Raw genomic sequence first — 24836 nt, forward strand, 5'->3', positions numbered from 1 at the left:
ACAAGCTCATTCCCAGAAGTGAAATAACAAAACTTTCGATAAACTTACCTAAGTGAGTTCATCTCTGTTTTCTGATGAGATGAGTCACCAGCCACATAGCTAAGTTTTTGAGCTTGGAGTTTTGTTTTTTTCTCTAAAGACTCTATTGTTTCTTTCATTATTAACATTTTAGACTTTAATTCACATTTTTCGTTTTCAAGCTATAATTTAAATTAAAAAAAATTAATAGGTATATGTCTTAGTTTCTTTTCCTTAAGCACTCTAGTAATATTTCTGGAAGAAAACTAAGGAAATAAATTATATTTATTTAAGAATACTTTAAAAGTTATCTGTTTTAGGTTACAGATGTCAGAACAGGCAAACACATTGACCTCTCCTCTTCAATATCATTCAATACCAAATACTGAAATGAAAGAAAAGATACAAACAAACAAAAAGGCAAGAAAAGAAGAAGAGAATATATCCATAACAGCAATGAAACAGGAAGGAAAACCATAGCAGACCAAATTTTTGAGAAAATTTTTTTTTAAAAAGTAGATTAGGACTGAGTTGAAGAAAAATCAGAGAAAATACTGTAACCTGAACACAAAATAGACAAGACTTATAAAGGATATAAAGGATCTATAACATTTTCTGATGGGCATAAAACATAACCTGACAATGTAAAGACGGCACCATGTTTCTGAATGGGAACACAATGTTGGAAATGGATTAAAATATCCTGAAATAATTATAAATTCAATGAAATTTAAGTAAGAATCCTAACAAAACCATTTTAAAATAAAATGGGTGACTTAGATTTCATTCTAAAATTTATTTAGAAGAAAAGAAAGTTAAGAAAAAACAGGAAAAAGTTTGGGGGAAAAGAATGCAGCTAGACTTGCTTTATGAGATATCAAAATAAACTAGAGAGCTATATAATTAAAACAGTATGGATTTCACAGAGCTATAGACAAGCATATCACAAATGTAAATTTTGAAAAGGCAGCATTTCTAAAGATAGAGTTGGCATAGCTACTCATTGGAGACAAAAAAATTAGCTAAATTTCTTTTACTTTACATACAAAAATAAATTCTATATGGAATAATGATCTACACATAAAATCAAAACCAAGACATATTAGTGATAAATTTAAGTCTTCCAGTTAAAACTATAGACTGATCACATACATTTTTTTCTCCCTTTCCTCTGGAAAAAGTGCTAAAACAATAGTAAAGAAATAAGAAAGTTATATACTCACAAGGACATGGAGAATAAGACAGAAAACAGGGTGAATGAGTGACTTCAACAACTTGTGAAAGACAAAGTAGACAGAATAGTAGCTCAGAGTGGAAGAACTATATACACTCTAGTCCTAGGTTCAGTGCCATCTGAGGCCAGATAATTCTTCGCTGTGGGGGGCTGTCCTGTGCATTGTGCACTGTGCATTGTAGGATATTTAACAGGATCTCTGGCCTCTGCTTACCAGATACAGGAAGTACTTTCTCCCCTACTGTGACAATCAAAAATTCTCCAGATATTGTCAAATACCTCTTAGGAGGCAGAACTGATCCCAGTCAAGACTCACTGATCTAAAATGACCACAGGAGGGAATACCAATGAGCAGCTGACTTACCCTGAAGAAGCTCAACACATGGAGGGACAAAGTGGTGGTGTGGGGTCACGGGCAGACTTGAACAAGACTGGCTGAAAGTCTATATATTGGGACTCTCACACCCTAGATATCTCTTTATAGAAAGTTCTCTTGAAAATCAAATATATATATAAAATATCAGTAGAATGGCTAAAAAATAAAGTTGAAGAAATCTCCCAGAAAGTAGAAGAAAAAGTCAAACAGAAAATAAAGGAGAAAGGATAAGAATCTCAGACTTCTTTAGGCAATCTAAAATCAACTAGTAAAAGTTCCAGAGAGAGAGAGGGAAAAAAAAAGAGTAAATTACGAAAGAAACTGAAAACACAAGATGAAGAGAAAATCCTAAAAATTTTCAGAAATAAAAACATGTTTCAAAGGACTTGGAAACTGAACAGCTTCAGGTACCTCAAAGAAAGTTGAAAGACCAATGGAGGACAGTATTCAAAATTTTTAGTGAAAGCAATTTTCTAATCTAGATTTCTATATACCTAACTCAAATCATAAATCAAGTATGGAAGTTGAATAAAGACATTTTCAGACAAGTAGAGTACCAGAAAAATTTCCTCCCATGTATTCTTTTTAGGAAACTGCTGGAGAGATGCTATACCAAATGAACGAACAAATCAAGAAGAAGACGTGAGATTCAACACAGGAGAGGGGGTCAGGGACAGTCTTAGGAGGACAGTGATGGAGAGACACAGTCTACAATGGAGCAAGAAGATGGAAAGGTCAGGAAGGGAGGTCTTCAGGGAGGGAAAAAACCAGAACTGATGGGTTTGAAAACTCAAAAAATACTGAAAGGCATGGGGCAGAGTGGAGTTCTTGATGAAAATTGGTGATGAAAACCAGAAAAGTAACAGAAAACAAAAATGAAACAGAACAAAAGCAATTATTAACTCCAGGAAAAAGATCTACAAGAAAAAAGGCGAGAGCAGTACTGTCCCAGTTGGCTGAACCATGAACCACGAGAAGTCATGCTAACATAAACTGCAACCACTAAAGTAAGCAAAATGTGTAATTAAACTATGTTGAAGTAATGGGAGAAGGAAAAGGGGAGTTCTAAGCCATCATTTACAGTCGTGGAAATTCACTAAGTAACCTTAAATAAAGTAAGACTATGCAGCACAAGCACATTATTTAGAAACTGGGAGGTAAACACCAGGAAAAGAGTTGAAAGAGTTATGGATGGTAATTTGGGGGATAGGGAGGTGGGAAAGTAAACTTTTTTTTTTGCATTAAAAATCTTTCAGAATTCTTGTACAAACAAGAGTACGTGTACAGTATAAAGAATAAAAACATGAACATTTGGGTTCCCATCACCTGGCTTAAAAATGAAAAACCCTTGAAACTTGAGAGCAGTCTCCAGTCACATCCCCCAACCCCTGCCCACAGTATAGAGTCTTGTGTTTCTCATTTCTTGCCTTTTTTTTTTTTAAATGGAGGTATTAGGGATTGAACCTAGGACCTCTTGTATGCTAAGCATGTGCTCGACCACTGAGCTATTTCCCTCCCCGCTCTCATTTCTTGCTTTTCCTTAGCACAGCACACTTGTATTAATCTCCAAACAATATACAGTTTATAAAGAAATTCCTGACTCTGGTTTCTCCGTTAGTATTAATTACAACACAAGCCACTGGCGTCAAACATACCTACTCATAAGGGACAGTTATTTATTTTTGAGAATGTGTGCAAACATAATTCACATACCTATTTTTGTCGGGTGAATATCCAGACGATGTATAACAGATTTGTTACATAACAAAACAATTTTCTCCAATGTACATGGAGAAAATACTCAATTTTCCTAATGGGCTCACGTATTATATAGTTCATATACCTAAGATACTCTTCTATTTTAAAATAGTGAATTAAATTTGTTGGGAGACCAAAGATTCCCTAATAGAAACAAAATGGACTACCTCTGTTTTGATCAGCTTAATCCAATGACATATCCCCAAAAAAGTAAAGCCATCTTTTCCCACCCATATCACATGTCTGCCTGTTTGGGAAAGGGCTATGAAACCTAAGGGGAGTTACTGGCTTACTGAAGAATCACTGCATGCTTATTTCAACATATTTGTAAGATTCATGCAGGTTGATGTTTGAAGCTATTGTTCATTCATTTTTACTGCTCTGTAACACTCCATTAAGTTAAACCATTGTTTATCTATTTTCCCCATGTAGATTGTTTTTCATTTTCTTCCAGAGAGTAAAGTTTAGGTTTTTGTGAACCTTATGGTCCTGTTGTCACTACTCCACTACAACATAAAAACAGCCACAGGCAATGTATAAACAAATGAGCATGGCTGTGTTCCAATAAAAATTTTACTACAAAAACAGACTGGAGGTTAGATTTGGTCTGGGGGCCGTAGTTTATTGACTTCAATCCAGGGTATATCTCTAGAAATGGATTTGCTGGCTAATGGGGTATGCCTTTGCTAACCTAGAACAATGCCACATTCTCTCAAGGAGGTACCAGTTTGCACTCCCAGAAGCTAAACTTGCTCGCTATAATATTTGTTATAACTTGTTAATTTCTGATGACCTGATGGATATGAAATGATTTTGCTGTGGTTTTAATTGGTATTTCCCCTATTATTGAGGTAGAATATCTTTTTACGTTAACCATTTATAATGTCTTCTGCCAGGAAGTGTCAATTCATATCTTCTGCTGAGTTTTTTTAGGTTAAATGTATACGTAGCAAGTTGTTCTCTCAATTAGTGCTTGTCCTTTCAATTTATGGCTATTTGATAAACAAAGATGTTCTTGTCAATGTGATCCTATTTATCTGTTTTCTTTAAAGAAATAAACTTATTTGTGTCTTGTTTAGGATCACACATTCTGGCACCAGACACCTGCTAGCTTGAGCAAGCTTCCCCTCTGCCTCAGTTTCCTTATCTGTGAAATGGGGCTAATACTAACGTTTACTTCACATGATTGTTGTTAGAATTAAAATTATATATGTGAAAAATATATATGTATGTGTGTATATTTATATAAAATGTTAAGAAAAGTACCTGACACATAGTAAATGCTCTATAAACAATTGCTATTATTATTACTTCTCTAAGGTCAAAAAGATTTTTTTCCTGTATTTTCTTTTAAAATTTGTAGTTATTTCTTGAACATTCAAGACTGCAAGTAACATTGAACTAGTTTTTGAGTATGGTATATCTGACGTGGGATCCAATTCCTTTTTCATATACATATATATGAACAGGCAATGGTCCCAGAAACAATTACTGAATAATCCTCTCTTTCCCCTCATTGATCTGAGTCTTTTATAGATCAAATTTCCGTAATTTGCAGGTTTTTCTCTACTGGGTTTTCTCTCTCTCAATCCCTGAGCACTACCACTCTTATCTTAATCACTGACTCCAGAGCCTTCAATATCTAGTAGAACAAGTTCCACACCATGTTCTTTAAAATTTCTTTGTGACTCTTGGCTCAGCTTCCACGTACATTTTAAAATCTATTGTCAATTTTAACACACCCCACACACCCACACACACCTCGCCTTCTTGGGATTTCAGCTGAAACTCTATCAATTGTGCAGATTAATTTGGGGAGAATTCACTTTCTTTCTATAAACATGTCACCTTTTAAATAAACCTGATATATTGCTCCACTTATTTAGATCTTCCTTAATGTCTCTTAATAAGGTTGCATAATGTTTTCCATTAAGATCCTACAAAACTATACATAGGTATCTGGTATTGTTTATCATTATGAAAAGGACATGGATTTTATTTATCTTACTTGAGACTTGTCACACTACTGGAATTCACTGTGCATTCTGAATTAGAGGATTCCTGTGCTTTTATAATACCTAGAAAAGTATCAGTTATTATGTCTTCAAATACTGACTCTCCCACATGCTATTATAGTCTCCTAAAATTTTGACTAAATAAATGTTGGACCTTCTCCCTTTTTCTCTAAAGCTTTAACTTATTTTGTATTCTCTATCTCCTAGTCTCTTTCCATTGACTTCTAGTACCTCAGATAAATTTTCCCATTCATTAATTCTTGTTCTCAGCTTTCTAGGCAGGCTGGAGTGACAGGGACCCTTCTAACCTACTGAAATAACTAAAAATTTGGGCAAAATACATGAAATGATTTTCAAGACACTGGGCATCAGGCAATGATGGATAGTGATCCCTGAGAGACAGGAAACAAAGGAGATGAGCCCTATGATTGTTCTAGCCTACTGTCTGAAGGATTTCCAGACTGTGGCACAGGGAAAGGAACCCAGCTGAACCTGGTGGTTCCTGTAAGTTCATAATACGAGAGGCAAGGGAGGCCAAGGCAGTTAGAGTTTGCTGGGCAGATACTGGAGGAGAGCTGCACAGAGTAAGAGCTCCAGAGTTTTGTAAAGGGTGCCCCTCGATCCTTCAGCTGAGTAGAGCTCAGTTCCTAGAAAGCAATCCAAGGCCAGGGAAAGAATCATCAAAGAATTAGAGGGAACAATACTGAGAGCTCATGTAGGGCCAGAAATAGTTTCTGTTCCCATCAATCATTTGAAAACCTCATAATTCATAGGGCAATAGGTAGTGTACTCAAAAAGATGTAGTCTTAGTAGTAAAACAAAATTAGTCCAAACTAAATGCTACTCTGGTCCCACCTAATGAAGCTTAAAAGCAAAACTGAAAAGGATCAAGCTACTTCTATCTGACTTAACTATATCCCAGAACAAAGAGTGTTTCTAGGAATACAAGCTCTCCAGCAACCAAGAAAATAAAATTCACAATGTCTGACATCCAATCTAAAGTTACCAGGCATGCAAAAAAGCAGGAAAATACAAATTAAGAGAAAGAGGGAAAAAAAAAATCAACTGACCCAAAACTGATAGAAGTAGTAGACAAATAAAACCAGTAACAATACAGAAAAGGAAACGAGCCATAACAAAACACAGAGAGAAAACAGACTAGCAGAACACATGTGAATTTGTTAAAAAACCCTCTCTCTAGTGAGAGCAATAAAAGGAGTAAAAATGAATTTCGCTTTTTACTCTAGTCTGTACAAGATTTTTAAAACAAGAACAAAACAACATAATTATAGCTAACACCTATTGAGTACTTATGATATGCCAGTGACTCTTCTAAGTTCTTGACATGTATTAACTTGTTTAATTTTCACAAAACCTCTAAGAAGTATTAGCATCATTCCTATTTTACAAATAAATTAAGGGACAGAAAGTTTAAGAAACTTGCTTACAGATAGCAGGTGACAGATTTAAACCCAAGTAATCAACCTTCAGAGTATACACTCCTCATCACTGTTACACAGTTTCTCTAACATATTATTTTGTAACTTTAAAAACATACAGTACACTAAAACTACAATTAGTCACTCATACAACAAAATACATCCCAAATCCAGTTTCATAAATTACCTGGTGATTAACACATGTCAAATGTTCTATAGTTTTCTCTAATTCTGATTTTCCAAAAATACTCATTTCCTGTAGATGCTGTAAGAGAATTTCATAGATGTTCATTCACATCAGATAATAAAACAAAATTACCACAATAAGCAATGCAAGCCTATGGTACTATTTCATTTGTCTTTTTATAACCCAAAAATGTTTTAGAAAGAAAATTATTAGAAATTTTACAAAATAATGCTTTGGGTTGAAAACAAAAACACAAGAGGTTCTTATCTTTTACACTCTACCTCCAAGTGTGACTTTAATAGAAGACACAGATTGGCACGGATCTGTAAAGATTTATACAGATCAATCCATTAACACAATTATAAAGGGAAAAACCCATCAGGTTAAGTAAGCTCAGGAGTATGCCTTCATGAGAGGAGGTGTAAGAGGAACAGAGTGTAAACAAAGAACAGATGGGATCGGAAAGACACAGAAAACAAAGTATTACAGGGCAATGCAAGAGATCAGAGTTTTAAGAATAAGCTGGTCAACAGTGTAAACACAAGAGGTTTTTCTTGGTTATTTTACCTGGTCCAACTCTTGCTGATGCTAAGTCTAGGACAAGTGATATGTTGGTATTCCCCATAATTTTTCTTTTTTTTTTTTTATTTATTTTTGTCTGAGAATTTTTCTAGTGCAAATTCTTACTTCCATCCATGTTATCCATTAAAAATAAGTAAATAAAGACATCTGATGTTTGGATTATATATTTTGTTGAAAAGGTCATTGTGCTGTATGCATTTTTTTCATTTACTAAATCATCCAACCAGTATTAAGTACATACTATATACCAAGCACCAAGCAAGGTGATAGAAATACAGTTGTGAGTAAAATGGGTAAAGTCTCTGATGTCACCAACATTATAGTCCAGTAGAAAAGACAAACTTTAAACAAGATATTAAAATAAACTCCGTTAACATTCTGCTAGGAAAAGATGTTTAACCTGGCTCTAAAGGATGAATGGGAATTAGCCAGGTGAGGGGATTGGAAGGGGTGAAGGATTTTTTCAACAGCCTATGAAGAAAGTTGAGGGCAAGAAAAAGTCCATTAAACCTGGAGTTGAGAAAATGAGAGGTAGGGAATAAGGAAAGATGAGCTTGGGGAAAAGAAGCTACACCTTTAAGTAGGCAAGGGTCAGTCATCGAAGTCCCTGAAAATAGTTAATGAATTTTAAATAGGAAGTGATGTGATCAAATTTATATCTTTGAAAGATGACTCTGACTTCAGTGTGAAATACAGATTTGAGAGGGCACTAACATACTAGTGCAGCTGCGAAGAGTGGCCAGAACAGGATGGTGGCAGGGCAATGGAAACAAGTAGACTGATTCAAGAGAAACCAATGTGAGCTCAGGAACCAGATTCTTTGTGACTTCATTAGTTAGGTAATCTTGGGCAAATTATTATTATCATTTTTAAAATTTTTTTTATTTTTATTAAGGTATAGTTGATTCATAATATAAGTTTTAGGAATACAACATAGTCATTCAAAATTTTTAAAGGTTAACTCCATTTATAGTTACATATAAAATATTGGCTATGGTCCCTGTGCTGTACAATGTATCACTGTAGCTTATTTATACATAGCAGTTTGTTCCTCTTAATCTCCTACCCCTGTCTTGTTCCACCCGCCTTCCCTCTCCCCACTGGTAACCACTACTTTGTTTTCTATGAGTCTGATTCTTTTTTGTTATATTCACTAGTTTGTTTTACTTTTTACATTCCACATATAAGTGCTACCATACAGTATTTGTCTTCTTCTGACTTATCTAACAAGTATAATACCCTCCAAATCCATCCATATTGTTGCAAATGGCAATCTTTTTCTTTCTTTTGGCTGAGTGGTACTCTATTATTTTATATATATATACATATATATAAATATATATATATATATATACACACCTCATCTTCTTTACCCAGTCATCTGCTGATGGACACTTAGGTTGCTTCTATATCTTGGCAATTGTAAATAATGCTGCCATGAACATCAAGGTACATATATCTTTTCAAATTAGTGTTTTCATTTTCTTTAGATACATATTCAGGAGTAGAATTGCTGGATCATACAGTAATTCTATTTTTAGTTTTTGAGGAACTGCCATTATTGTTTTCCATAGTGGCTGCACCAATTTACATTCCCACCAACAGTGTGCAAGTGTTTCCTTTTCTCTACATACTCGCCAACATTTGTTATTTGTGGTCTTTTTGATGATGGCCATTCTGACAGGAGTGAGGTGATATCTCATTGTGGTTCTGATCTGCACTTCTCTATGATTAGTGATACTGAACATCTTTTCATGTGTCTGCTGGCTGGGCAAATTATTTGAACTTACTGTAACTCAGAGACCACTTCTGTAACATGACCCAACTGAAAAGGTAATTGTGAAGATTTATTGAGATAGCCTTGTAAAAAGCACTTAGAACAGAGCTTTCCACATGGAAAGGGCTTAATAAATGTTAACTATTATTTAAGACATAGCATCACTGGGACTTTGTGACTAATTGAGAGATAGGAGCTTTTAGGGAGAGAGAAGTCAGTGATGATGCCTGGGTCCAATGGCTGGGTGGAGAGTGGAACAACAGGAAGCTACTAGAGACTTGAAGACTGAAAGAATTAGTTCAGTTTTCAAGTGAAAGATCTACTGTAAACTCATAAATCCTGCATCCTATAATCCAGAAAGATCATCTGGTAATACAAATGTCACTTTATCTGAGTTTTCAGTAGTACTACATTTTTAAATCCTATTTTTACATTCCTTAGTCATTTCAACAGATATGGAAAAGGACAAATCAGTAGCTTGTATTAAAAGCTGCCATATTGTGCAGAAGTTTTCCATTTGGTAATTTTAACACTTATTTTAGGAAGGCAGTATTCCAAAAGATCCCAATTAAAAGTATTCTGTTGGGGTAAAACTTTAACTAAAAATTTATGACATAAAGATTACCTTTATAATACTTAAATGTTCTTATTCTTAACCTTAGCTACTAATTTCTAAGCATTTATTCAATAATAGTTATTGGAAGTAAACTATGGACTTCATAATAGTAACAATAATAGTTAATATTGAGTTCTTAAAACGTACTGAGCACTGTTAAGTGCTTTATGTATATTAACATTTTTTGGAGTTATAGTCTATTGCCCCTAGATATCGCATCAAAACCATAAGCAACAAACACAACATTGTAAAATGACTGTAACTCAATAACAAATGTTAACAGAAGAAGAAAATAGATAAATTAGAGTTCGTCAAAATTAAAAATTTCTGTGCTTCAAAGGACAATACTAAGAAAATGAAAAATGGGGAAAGTATTTGCAAATCATATATCTGATAAAGGATCTGTATTGAGAATATATACAGTATTCTTACAACTCAATGATAATGACAAATAACTCAGTTTAAAAATGGGCAAAGGATCTAAATAAACATTTCTCTAAAGAAGAGACACAAACGGCCAAATAAGCACATGAAAATAAGCACATTAGCCGTTGGGGAAATGCAAATCAAAACCGCAATAGATACTGCTTCACACCCACCAGCATGATGGTAATAAAAACCAGAGATAATAATAAGTATTGGTGAGGATGCGGAGAAATCAGAACTCTTACACACTGATGGCGGGGATATAAATGGTAGTCACTTTGGAAAACAGCCTGGCAGGTGCCCAATGGTTAGTTATAGTTATCACATGACTCTAGACACATACCCAAGATAAATGAAAACATACATCCACATAAAAAGTTGTACACAAATGTCCATATCACCATTTTCCATAATAGCCAAAAGTGGAAACCACCCCAATGATAAATAAATGTTGTCTGTCCATACAATGGAATATCATTCCACAATAAAAATGAATAAAGTATTGACACATATTACATAATGGATGAACCTTGAAAATGTTATGCTAAGCTAGAGAAGCCAGACATAAAAATACATACTGAATGATTCAATTTATATGAAATGTTCAGAGTAGACAAATGTGGAGAGACAGAGAGTAGCCTAGTGGTCGCCCAGGCCTGAGGGGGATGGGGGGAATGAAGGGTGGCTGCTAACGGGTACAGGCTTTCTTCCTGAGGTAATGAAAATGCTCTGAAAGTGACTGTGCTGATGGTTGAACAAATCTTTGCATATACTAAAACCCAATGAATTGTACATTTTAAAATGGATGAATTACATGGTATCTCAAGGAAGTTTTTTTTACAAAGAAAGATAATGTCCCTCCACATGAGGGCCTTCCTATTGAGACTGGAGGTTGGTCCTTTTCTATAAAGAACCAGATAATAAATATCTTAGGCTTTGTGGCCCATACAGTTTTTGTTGCAATTACTTAACTCTGCCACTACAGCACAAAAGAACCTACATAAAACACACAAACAAATGAGAAGGCCAATAACATTAACCAATGATGAAATTGGAATTTCATAACTTAGATGTGTCATGAAATATTCTTCTTTTGATATTTGTTTAATGATTCAAAAATGTAAAACCCAATGTTAGCACACGGGCCATATAAAAACAGTGTTCTGGATTTAGCTCATGTGCCATTATTTACCAATCCCCAGCCTAGTATCAAAATAGTCACATCATATAAAAAGAACTTCCTTTTTCTTAAAAAAATCACCTTTCAAAAATAAGTCGATCTTATTACTTACTTTTAACTTTTCTTTTAAAGCTTCTTTTTCTGTCATAATTCTTCTTAAGTCAGATAATGCAAGTTCTTTTTCCTTTTCTATAAGACTAACAGTATTATGGGAAACTGTGGTTTGGGAAGACTTTTGTCTCAGTGCAGATAATTCTTCCTGAGCCTTTAAGAATTGAAAGATGTAAATTAAAAAAACACTGGATATGCTCCTAGTTTAAGAAAAGGCAAACTAAACACATGCTACCTTTGCTCTTTTCCCAAATGCCACCAAAATGAGACTAAAAGGATTAAAGTAATAATAATAAAAACAAAAAGACAAGGAGATTGAGGAAGTGCCAGTCAAAAAAATTTTGAAACCAAGTGGCAGATGGACAACTAGTAATTAACTAAGCAGACCCAAGAAAGCTGAAATCTAAGCCAACAGTGGGAAAAGCCCAGAAGTGGATCAGTTTGTACTGCAGAATCCCAGAAAAGCTTCAAAAGTGAAAACAGCTTTTTGAACTTGAACTTTTAACCTGCATGTCCTTCTCTCGCTCTCAAAATAGCAGTAGGATTTCATGGGAGATTGCTATGGGAACAAATTTAGGTGATAAACACCATGCTTTTGCTCAGACTCACCTTGCCCTCTGACAACTGAGGCTTGGTAACTGGGCCAAGCTGTATGGAATCTCCCCTCCCTAACCCTAGAGGCTAAGTCCTTAATATCCAATATATTCAATTAGTGGGCACTACCCACTGTTTGACAGACATATCCCAACATGTCTGAATCCCAAGGATGCACTTGGCTCAGTCAGGCTGTGACCCTTCGGAAGCTTTAGAAATAGGGAATTATCTCTAACTGACCTGACCCACAGATAGGCTAGAAAAGAGGAAGAATAAATATGGAAAAGCAACAGAAATCCCTGCTTTGGGAACAGGATGATAGAAGAAACTATTACTTATAATTCTAACTATGAAGGAAAATCACTAAGGTCCATATAGTACAGTAATTTAAAGGATATATATATATTGGTTCCATTATAGTTAACTAGTTCCACATAATCTGTTGGCTTAATTATAATCAGTATCTTACTTCATTATATAAGACACTTAGTTTATCTCTTTCTGCTGTCAATAATTTAACATTGGACTGTATATCCTCCATATGTTTTTCAAATCTTTCTAGCATACGCTGGAGTTCGTCTCTTTCTCTCGTGATCAGATGGATTTCTGAATTGTAATCACCCTGAAACATAATTTAAAAATAGAAGTTATCATTTGTTGTAATTATCACCACATGGTTGCCACAAGGATGCTGATGATAAGACTGACTGAAAGATGCTAAGAGACAGAAAGAACACAATATCCTACAGTGTAAACAAGGAGCACAATTTTTAATCTATGAGAAGAGCAGGAGATGAGAGTGCTGGCAGTATGGGGACAAATTTCGTAGCCTTCAAGTTCCCAGCAAGGGACTTGGCTGCCACTGATGCTACTTCATTAGATCCCATCAAATGCTCCAACTGTCATTCTCCCAGAGTTGTTTATACTGGTGGCGACTAAGGTATAATCACCAGACCAGAAGCATGCAGCACTGGGGAACTGATTAGGCATGCAAGTTTTGGGACCACCCCAGACTTACTCAATCAGAAACTCTGGGGACAGGGGCCAGTAACCGGTTTATCAAGTCCTCCAAGCGATTCTGATGCATGCTGATTGCTGGGAACCCCTAGTTATAACCCTCTCCCGGGGAAGAAACAGGGCATGTGTGCACCTGCTCACCCAGAACAGCAACTGTAACAGCCTAGCACATTCCTCTGTTTTCTGTGACTGAATCTAAGATCAATTTCCCAGGCACACCAACCCCCAACTGTCCCAGCTTCAAACCTGTGTAAGGTCTATTTTTGCAATCAGATAAGTAGAAATATTTCTACCAGATGGTGTACATTAAGGATGTTCACTGAATAAGCAACTACTTCTGACATTTCTATAAAAAGATTATACCTATTATTCCAGTACAATTCAACAAAATCCACTATCTTCACAGCTATTGTAGAAAATCAAGATAGTAAATGTAAATCTGGGATCTGTAGTATCTTAATGTTCAAGTTCTAAATGCAGAGGCTCCATATAGCGATAATCTGATAATCTGGTACACTGGGAAGTATCCTGATGTGTGTTGTTCAGTATTTACCGTGCACATAACTATGTCCAATGGAGACTTGGTAAATAGTAGGTATCTGTGAAATACCCTTCACCTGCCACTCGGAAATAAGTTATCCCCTTGGTTAGGTGAGCAAAATCAAGGCATAATGGATGAGATTAGCTCTCTGGACACCTTAAAGGACAAGATATATTACAGGACAAAAGCAATTAGGGGAAGACTTAATCAGGGTTTAAACAAGAATAAAAGAAAATCTGTAACCTAACCATCTCTAAATAAAAATATCTTACTGAAAGGAGGTGGTCTGCCTAGATTTTAGAAAAGGAGAGCTCAGTGAGTAAGGATTTGGAAGTCTAATTTTCATTACTGTCTAGGTCTCAGCTTAAATGTCACTTTCTCTAAGTAGTCCTTCCAGGTTCTCCAATCTAATTTAGATGTCCCTCTATATACTTTCATAGCATTATGAATCTTCTTCATTATCACTTATTATACATGAGATTGTAAAGTTATTTACATGTTGGGTGTTTAATGTGTCTTTACCACTAAAATGTAAGCTCTATGAGAGACACAGCAGCAGGTATCCGGTCATACTCACCATATCTTTAGTGTCTAGCATGGTACCTGGTAAAACATACGAATTCCCTAACATCTATTTACTGGCCTTCTTAAGTAGGAACTGTAGCTCTTTTCTAAATATATCTTGTATGTAGGTACTTACATTTGTGTTAATAATTCCCTTTCACCTCTCCATTGTTCCCAACACACACACACACACACACAACGTTAAAGACTGAGTACAGGAACTAGGTCTTCTTCATCTCATATCCTGGGTGCCTCATTCACAGCAGGCACTTGGTATATATATCTATTGAACTGAACTTAATTTTCTACCTATACCTGATGTGCTCTGAATCAGCAAATAATAAGGAAACGAAACATTTACTAGAACTAGGTGCTATGCTAGACCCTTATATAAATTATTCCATGTAATCTTTACAAGAGGTTGTAGTTACTTTCTCCACTTTGCAAATGAGGAAACTGGGGCTCCATTGAAGTTAGGTAACTTGTTCAAGGTCATAAAGTCAGTATATGGAGTTGAAATTTTTATCGAGTCTCTAACACCAAAGCACTTTCCACTACACTATACTCAAAACTCATTTGGAACTCTGTGAGTACAAGAGGTGAAAGGGGACACTGCTGTCCCTACACAGGCAAGAAAATCAATGGATGTATTGTTAATAAAAGTCATTGATATTAAAAGTGACAATATTCTTTTCTGACTGCAATCCCAAGAAACTGCCTAACAATTTGCCATAAAGCAAGGGTTGAAAACCCATAGCTTTTACCAAATCCAGCTTGAGAGGGGTCTTTGTTATCTGTCAAGTGTTTCTTAACATGTTTAAAGTATTAGGTGGGGATTTACTTTCTAGTTCCCAGCACTCACAACTGTCTTACCCACTTCACTTGTGTACATGCCCCCTTATACTCTATCATGCCTACAATATATTATTGGGACTCTAAAACGCTACCAATGTACCAACTTTCTAGACTTTACAAAATGAATTCTTTATCTATGTCAGGTAATGTTAGAATATTTCAAGAAACTAAATAAGTTCCAAGTGGGGAAGTCTCTCCTAATTTTACCAGTATCTGGCTGGTATCTCATTTGTCTTTCAATTTTGAATCCACACCAAGCAAACGAATCAAATGTTTAAGTTAAATGCATTGAGATATTTATCTACTTAGATCTATTTAATAAATACTTGATTAAACTAATCAATTATTTTGTGAAAAACTGCCTTACACAATGAAGGTGATCAATTCAGCAATTTATTTTTCCTGATTCCTAGTATATATAGAGTTTAAAAAACAACTCAGTAACACATAAACTAACTTATACTGTATTTTTCCACCAATTCATTGGGCTTGTAATAGATAATAGCATAATGTTTATACTAACACTCTGTAAATCAAATTTAGTCACTAGCCAATGAGGTTAAGAAACAGAGTCTAATCGGAAAATGATTCAAAGCCATTTGACAATGGACAGAGGATCTTCAGAAAAAAGATGACAGAATTGGTAAATTCAGACAAAGATGAAATCAAATGTTTTAATGACTTTACTCCCAACTTCTCCTAATTTTATCTAGTGTGTGGATAATGTTAGGGTCATATAAGCCTCCAGGACTCCTATAGCTTCAAAGCTTAAAAGAAAAGAAAAATCTAAAGAATCCAAATTATACTCATAAAAAGTTAAAAATAAGTAAGACCTAAAATACAGACACATGCTTTTGCTCTTTCATGAATCATGGTTAACTTTATATAGTGTACATCTTCAGACTACCAGGCTGTAAATGTGGCTGCAGTGGATCAATGGGATGATCTACCCAGCACTCATTTCCATTTTGTACCTTCTCCTGCTGCACGGTTATCATGGAAGATACCCAGCCTGCCCTTCTGACTGGTCCAAGGCTGGGGACAGCATGAAGCCATGTTGCCTGCTGTGTGAACAAAAGCCACTCTGATTCAAGAGAGGAAATGCAGCTGATACCAGAAAGTAAAGGCTAGAAAGAGAGACAATGTCCGGTAGCATGAGTTTCTGGCTCCAGTTTCTAGAAGCTCAGATGCCCCTGCACTCCTCCCATATATAAAATGAGCTATTCAATGTTTCCTTAATTTTCAGGAATCAGTATGTTATGCCTTGTTCTTAAGTAGTTCTCCTAATTAACGCAGTGTGTCTAAAGTACAGGTCACAGAAGAAAACAAATACCAAAATTAAGAAAAACTTCTTATAAGCAAGCATGAATAAAGTTACATTTAATACAATTAATAAACCAGGAAAGTTTGCTCATAAAGATACTCTCTTGCCTTATCAATTACTCTCATAGATATTACCTTTTCTAGTGTTTTAAACACGGGAATTTTTTCACATGTAGAATAACTTCTGGAGCAAGATCTTCGTTGTATTATATGTTGGAGTCTTTCTAGCTCTTTCTTATAAAAATCTCGTTCTTCTTCTATACCTTTCAGAAATGTATCTAAACGAGAAGGTGACTTGTCTCGACGTTTTATTCCATGTTCTAGCCTCATCCTCTCAACTTCCAAAGTAAGTTCTCTTTCTGCAAATAAAAGTCATTAAATCTTAAACAATGTTGCATACAAAATGTATAATTAGCCAAATAAATTATATCAATAACTTTCAGAATGCAAGCTACTAAAATTCAGCTATTTAAATATCACCTGTAACTGCCAGATATCAAAGAGGTAAATGCTGAAAGGAAAGGAGAAAAATATAAAAGCAAAAATTAAATTAAAAGTTTAAATAAAATCCAATAAGTCAAAATCCTCCTGTTTTTGTCATATACAAGGATGAGTACTATTTAGCATTACACAGTGCAACAATAAATTACCATGTGATATTTTTAAAAAAATTATTATTTCTTACTTGGGGAGAGATGGTAATTAGATTTATTTATTTTTAGAGGAGGTACTGGGAATTGAACCTAGGACCTTGCGCATGCTAAGCATGTGCTCTACCACTTGAGCTATACCCTCCCCACAACATGATACTTTCTGGTGACCTGAAAAAACTAAAAGAAAATTTATGTATAAGCAATTGATCATAATATGTATGATGTTAACATTAAGCTTGAATTTAATATAGCATACACATAAAGAGATCAAAACAACTTATTTTTCTCAAATTATTATTAACTTTTACCATAAAAATCACCTTTCAGGAGTCAAAAGTAGCCTAACACTGGCAATTTCATATAGCTTAACCTTATTTAACTGATGCTCTTTACCACTCTGAAGGATGAAATGATTTCCAAGATCTATTCCATCCTTTCTTTCATTCATTCGACCAATATTTACTTACAGAGTATCTACTAAATGCCCAGCATGGGCTAAGGATACAAGTATGAAGAGCATAGCCAAGGTCAAGCAATTACTCTACCAGCAGTAGGACAAGAGCTACAAAAGAACAGTAGCCTGGAGGATGAACAGGGGGATCATCCTGCGGAGTTACCTGAGAGGGAAGGAAGCAGGAGCGTGGGAAGGCATGGGCAAATGTGTTAAATGCTAAGAAGTCAAATAAATTGATGAATGAAAAGTGTCCACTGCATTTACCACAATGGAGGTGAGTGGTGACCTTAACAAGAGCAATTTTGCTGGTGAGGTGGGGACAGAAGCCAACTGGAGTGGACTGAGGAGCTAAAGGGCAGTGGGTGATCAAGCAGAAAAGCAAATGTGGGTGACCTTTTAAGATAGTAAAGCTATAATCAGGAGGAAAGAGTGGCTGGAGAGGAATGGGTCAAAGGTTTTGTTTTAGAATGGGAGAAGGGTAAGCATGTTTGAATGTCAATGGGAAAAAACAGTAAAGTTTTGGAAAGAAGGTAATTAATACGTAAGCGTTTTAAAAGTGGAGAGGATAGGATACAGAGAACAGAAGGAGGCAGTGTCCTTTCATAAGAGGTATAGGGCTCCACTGTAACAGGAGGGAAGATAAAGATGGACAGGTTCAAGATCTGGGGACAGGAAACTGATGGAATGTCTCCCAGATGGCTTCCATTCTCTTAGGGAAACTGGAAGTAAGATCATTCAGTTAGAATGGGTTTACTGAAAATGAAAAACATTTGAAATGTTCCCTGCAGAGCCGGGGAGATCAAGCAGTAAGAAATATAAAGTAAGGTTTCCATACATCCCTGAGGGTGCTGCTGCGGTTTGGAACCATCTAACTTACAGTGCTATCCACATGGCTGGTGCACACGCAAGCAGTGCTTAGCTGCGTGTGTAAGTGTTCTGCTTGATCCAAGGCTGGGTTTTGGGCAGCAGGAATGCATTTGTAACACAAAGGAAAAGAGTTTCAGATATCTGAAAGACTACACTGAAATGCCAGGATATCTAGCAATGAAAGGAAGTAAATTTGCAAATTTTTAAACATAGGTCTAAGCACTTTAATTTTTAACCCATTTAATCCTCACAACAACCTTTCGGGTTAGGTGCCATCATTAATCCAAAAGATAATGGAAACTGAGGCAAATGTTCAGTAACCTGTTCAAGTCATACAGCTGCTAAATGGAGAAGGGGTCAAATAGATTACCCATGTGGATGCAGAAGAGCCTAGGATATAGCCTCCTCTTAAAACAGCACACTGGCTTCCACCTCCTGAGACATACGGAGTTTAATGGCACCAGGCTTCTGCACTTGCCATCCCCTCCTCCTGAAAAATTGCCCCAGATCTTCATATGGCTAGTGTCCTGTCATGAGCCCTTCCATCAGTCAATCTCTAGCACATCCTTTCATTTTATTTTTATACTTCTTATCATCTGAAATTAACTTCTTCACTTATATGCTACTAGTTTGTCTCGCTAACTAAAGTCTCCATGGGAGCAGGGGTTTTGTGTATCTTGTTTACCATTATCCACCCCAGCACCAAAACAGGCTCATGAACATTTGTCAAATGAATGAATGAATCCTTACATGTTCCTTAAACCAAGTCATTTAGGACAGGTATCTGGAAAGCCAATTAGTCTTAATTACTTCTATTATATCTCAGTGCCTGGTCTGGTTTCTCATATAAGCACTCAACAAATATTTATTGAATAAATGAATAAAAGATCATCTACTAAAAAATAGTACATTAAGAGGACATCACAATTTTCAAGTTATCAACATTTTATATTTTACCTGTAACAGCAAAACTTTCAATTTTTTTGTTAAGTCTTTGCTTTTCTTGTTCAAGTTGATGAACCACAGTTTCCAGGTCTGATTTTATAAGGAGTTCATCACTCAGTCTCTCCTTTTCTTTATGACATAAGTTTAATTCCTGCAAATTTTAATACTATAATTAAGATTTCTAACAACTTTATAAAATATTATAGCACTTTAGATATTTTGGTAAGCACATTTATTTAAGAGTAATTCACATACACACACTTATAATCAGTCAAACATATGGTTTCAGTTGAAGTTAATTATTAGTTATGGCTAAAAGCACCATAAATCCCAAATGTCAACAATGCTCCTTTCTAAAGCAATAGGATTATTGGATTTTATTTTCTTTTAATTTGTTCAGCATATTGTCTTTTTAGAAAATAAATATGTACTTGTGCAATAAAAAAATATTAAAGCTTTTTTAAGGAAAAGCTGAAAGTGTTTAGGAAAGCAGAAGTAAGACGTTGCTCTAAGATTTCCATAGGTATCCGTAAGTGCAAGGGTTATTCTCTCAGCCTCATCTGCACAACAGGGATAAGACCAGTACCCAGACACTGAGGATTCATACATGAATGGAAGTATCTATGAATGTGAAGCACTCTGTACAGTGTCCAGCACATGGCAAGTACTCAATAAATGTTAGCAATAACGTCATTAGGATTTATCTTAAAAATACGTAACATGTAGTACCAATGGAAAAAATAAAGGTCAGAAAATAACTACAGTAACACCTTGCTGTCAGGCAACAATACTGAAGCTTGGCCACAGTTCTGAGACAAACACTATGAATCACATACAACTGTGTAGAGTGTGCATACAAGCAGCAGTGAACAAACAGCAAAAACCCCTGTCCTCGTGGAGCTTACAGTGTGGAGAAAACAGCATCAAAACATCTACTTCACATTTATTGACCTCATGGGAGAATTTTACAATATCTAAGAGACTCAAAAGTGGACAACATTTAGGAGGGTTAGCTAATTCAATTATTCACTATTGAATTGAAATGAATACCTGATAAGCAGCTGAGTAAAACAGGAAGCCACTGTGATACACCGTTCATAGTGCACATACAAAAGTCAACAAGCATTTGAGCATCACCCATATGCCAATGTACCACAAATGGCTACATGTTTTAATTTCCCTTATGACTGACACCAGAACATTAGCTAGACTGTAAAAAGAGTATGCATAATGAGGAAACTTGGAAATTAGTATTAGTCTTTGTTTCCAATCTTAGTGGAAACTCATCCAATTCAACAGATTACTTGAAAAAATTCTCAATAATCTTTTGGGTGACTACCTAGGAGTTTCTACTTACAAGTAAGACATTTGTTCTGCTAGTTCTAGACTATAAGACTATCTACTATATCTAGATTTATGCTGGGATGATTACTAGTTCTCTCATTTGAAGACCACCAGGACAAACAACATTGACTAGTAAAATGGTTTGGACTACCAAATTGAAACTATTAAAAGATGGCTGAGTGCTTTTCACAAAAGTCAACAGCTTTACCAAGTGATTACCAATTTCTAGCTTCAGTATTAGTAAACTAACAAGTCATGAAGTCATTTAAAGAATATAAAACTCCTAACAGGTTTTCCAAATTTGAATATAACTTGCCACCTATTACCCATGAGATTGAAGAATTGTAAAAATATAAATGAAAGTAAATATGTACATTCAATGGAATATTATCAGCCATAAAAAAGAATGACATGCATGAATCTTGAAAGCATTTGTGCTAAGTAAAAGCCTGACACAAAAGGTCACATATTATATAATTCCACTTACACAGAATATCCAGAATAGGCAAATCTATAGAAACAGAAAGCAGACTAGTTGTCAGGGGCTGAGTAGAGGAAAATGAGGAGTAACTAACTGCTAATGGGCATGAGGTTTCTTTTTGGAGAGATGAAAATGTTCTGGGATTAGACAATACTGGTGGTTGCACTACTCTGTACTATACCAAAACCACTTAACTGTACACTCAAAAGAGTGAAAATTATGATAGATAAATTATATCTTAGTAAAAACATGTAAAATAAAACAAAAATTTTCTTAATGAAAATTTTGGCAATTTAATATGACACCTACTCACCAGCTGAAGTTTTCCCATTGTTTCTTCAAGACTCCGCATTTCAGAGAGCTTTTTTTTAATCTCTTTCTAGGAATAAAAAGCCTGTTAGGGTAAATACCTAAACGTCAAGAATACTTATCACTAAGTCACAGTGCAAGAGACCAAATCATTTTTCAAGCAGTCCATGTGCTCTCTTACCAGTGAGATCTGAGGCTTTAGCCAGTACTAAGCCACAATTTCAGTGAAGAGGAGGCAAAGTTGAGGTTTCTCTTTAATTTCTCAGTATCTTGAATGCTTACGGGACCTATTTGTAACGTGTGAAGCAAGAGGGCCACTTGAGAATCTTTTTTTTTTTTTTTTTTTTTTTGGTCTGTATACTTGTGGGACCTTCCTTGAGGCTTGATTTTTAAGATTCATCATGTGGCCCTTTCATTTCCTGATTTTCCTATCCTATCACCACTTGCTACTACCCACCTAGATACTCTATACTACAACTGTGAATACTGAATGCAAAGGTTAAAATATCACAGCCTCGTAGGAATCTTTTATTGAGCCAAGTTGTCATTCTTGATTACTGCCAATGGGGCATGAGAAGCTATGTTCAGTACATTGTGTGCACAGCATTATATGCAAAAGGAAGTGGAAAAGGAGAGGAAGCCACAAAGCAAAATTAAAACTGCATTAATTATGTTCTTCATTTTCAAGATTGTTTTGGCACATCTGAGTCCCTTGAGATTCCATATGAATTTTAGGATTTTTTCCTATTTCTGTAAAAAACACCATTGGGATGTGGAAGGGGTTGCACTGAATCTTCAGATTGTTTTAGGTAGTATGGACATTTGAACTATATAAAGTCTTCCAATCCATGAACACAGGATGTGTTTCCATTTATTTCTGTCTCTAATTTCTATCAGCAATGTTTCATAATTTTTAGTGTACAAATCTTTTGCCTCCTTGGTTAAGTTTATCCCTAAGAATTTTATTCTTTTTGATGCTATTGTAAATGGAATTATTTTCTTAATTTCCTTTTTGGATTTCTAGATTTTATCTCTAGACATAAAAAACTTCTAAAGCACCAGACAAACAGATAATCTGAAATCTTGGGGCTGGTCAAAGACTTTAATTAAGACACTATTTTCTCGCACTATATCTTACTAAGAGATGTATTTCCAGTAAAAATTTAACTTTTTCATTTAATACAATTTAACCTTTTCATTTATCAACATTGTGCTATACTTGTCACTCCGATCCACTGATTACTAATAATTATAATGATAATACTATTTAGAGGAAAATATTAACACTCTGAACTTTACAGTCACGGGACATTTTTTAAAATAAAAAATTTCAATTCATGTATGTTTTAATTGAAGAGATGTTTGAAATAGACTCACAGACAGAGAATACAGACTTGTGGTTACCAGGGGGGTGGAGGGTGGGAAGGGATAGACTGGGATTTCAAAATTGTAGAATAGACTACACTGTATAGCACAGGGAAATATACACAAAATGTTATGATAACTCACAGACAAAAAAATGTGACAATGAGTGTGTATATGTCCATGAATAACTGAAAAATTGTGCTGAACACTGGAATTTGACACAACATTGTAAAATGATTATAAATCAATAAAAAATGTTAAAAAAAAATTGAAGAGATGTTTGACAGAGTTATCATAAAAAGATACTCAAGCACAAAATATGTTAAAATAGGATAAAACTTTGTGGGGATTTCAAGAAGGGTCATTTGGATTCTACTGGCTATATTTAAAAGAATGATAAGACAGTTTTAAGAGATCAATATTTACAACTGATTGGAAATTACATCCTTTGCATTTATTTAAATTTAAAGATGAAAAATGTTAGCTACCAACTTAAAAATGTTCAAGGACATACATAGCTTCAAACAGTACCTTCAAAGGGTTCATGAGCATGAAATGACCTAGAGGACAAACTTCCAAAGCCTGCTCACAATGCATAGGTAAAAGGATGGAGATGGAAACCTTGAAGGAAAAAATGATGGAGTCTGAAGAGCTATCCTAAGAACAGATGTGCTTCAGAAAGATACTCAAACAACTAGAACAACTGCAAGCACTTAGGGGATGTAAATAACACTTTAGAAAAGCCTGAATTACAAAATAAACCAAAAGACCCAAGTCAGATATCCAAAGGACTCAAGCTCACTATACTGCAGGAGAATTAATGAACACTCCCAACCTAGACACACCTTTTTTTCTTTTAAAAGAGATTTATTTACTTTTATTATTTATTCATTTATTTTAATGGAGGTCCTGGGGATTGAACCTAGGACTTCATGCATGCTAAGCATGTGCTCTACCATTGAGCTATACCCACTCCCTAGCCTGGACATACCTTTGCTTCCTCAAGTTCTTTATCGGCAGTCTCAAGCACTTCTTCTTTATGTCGTTCCAGCTGCTGTGCTAGCTGGTCTATTTCAGTTAATTCTTGGCAGAGTTTTTCATTTTTATTACTTAAATTAACGACTTCGGTAGTTACTGTTTCCTTGGTTTCCATAAGCTCTTGTATATGCTTTTCCAGGTCTTTATTAGCTTGCTGAAGAAAGTCAACCTAAATTGAATTTGTAATTCATAGGTATATGAATGGGAAAATCATCCTAAATACCTAATTTTCAAAATAATATTTCAAAACACTATTATATATGTGTATTTTTTAATACCAAAAATTAAAACCCCAGGTACTTTACATTTGCAAATGTATTATTTTGATTTGCAAAACCGACAACATATGGTTTAGTAAAAATATATGTCCATTGGCTTCAATTTTCAAGCATGGAAGGAAAGGATAAATAAGAAATTTTTCCCAATACAGAGTTCTATAAGTATGACAGGATTATCACTATGATAATATTAGTCTAGACTGTGCTGTCCAATATAGTAGCCATTTACAGCCACATACGGCTACTGAGCAGCTGAAATGTGGCTAGTCCAAACAGAGGTGTGCTATAAATGCAAAATATACACAGGATTCCAAAGACTCAGTACAAACAAAAAAGTAAAATATCACAGTATTTTACAACATTGATTACATATTGAAATGATAATATTTTGCATATATGTAGGTAAATACACTATTAAAATTAACTTCATCTATTTTCTTTTTACTTTTTTAATCAGGCTACTAGGAAATTTTAAATTACATATGTGGC

The 24836-nt window shown here is 35.1% G+C and overlaps 1 protein-coding gene across 3 annotated transcripts in view; it reads right to left on the reverse strand.

Annotated features, from left to right (window-relative positions):
• The window catches only part of CEP135 (centrosomal protein 135), a 61922-nt gene that overhangs the window by 22099 nt on the left and 14987 nt on the right, over positions 1-24836 (reverse strand). For all 3 annotated transcript variants that reach the window (XM_074347442.1, XM_074347432.1, XM_074347439.1), the window contains exons 8-15: positions 24023-24238; positions 21671-21736; positions 19545-19683; positions 16749-16972; positions 12783-12935; positions 11721-11873; positions 7028-7105; positions 49-200 (exon numbers count right to left, since the gene is read on the reverse strand). In XM_074347442.1, the coding sequence (XP_074203543.1) occupies positions 49-200; positions 7028-7105; positions 11721-11873; positions 12783-12935; positions 16749-16972; positions 19545-19683; positions 21671-21736; positions 24023-24238 (1181 nt within the window). The remainder of the gene's footprint in view (positions 1-48; positions 201-7027; positions 7106-11720; positions 11874-12782; positions 12936-16748; positions 16973-19544; positions 19684-21670; positions 21737-24022; positions 24239-24836) is intronic.

This window comes from Camelus bactrianus, chromosome 2 (assembly GCF_048773025.1).
Source record: "Camelus bactrianus isolate YW-2024 breed Bactrian camel chromosome 2, ASM4877302v1, whole genome shotgun sequence".
NCBI lineage: Eukaryota > Metazoa > Chordata > Mammalia > Artiodactyla > Camelidae > Camelus > Camelus bactrianus.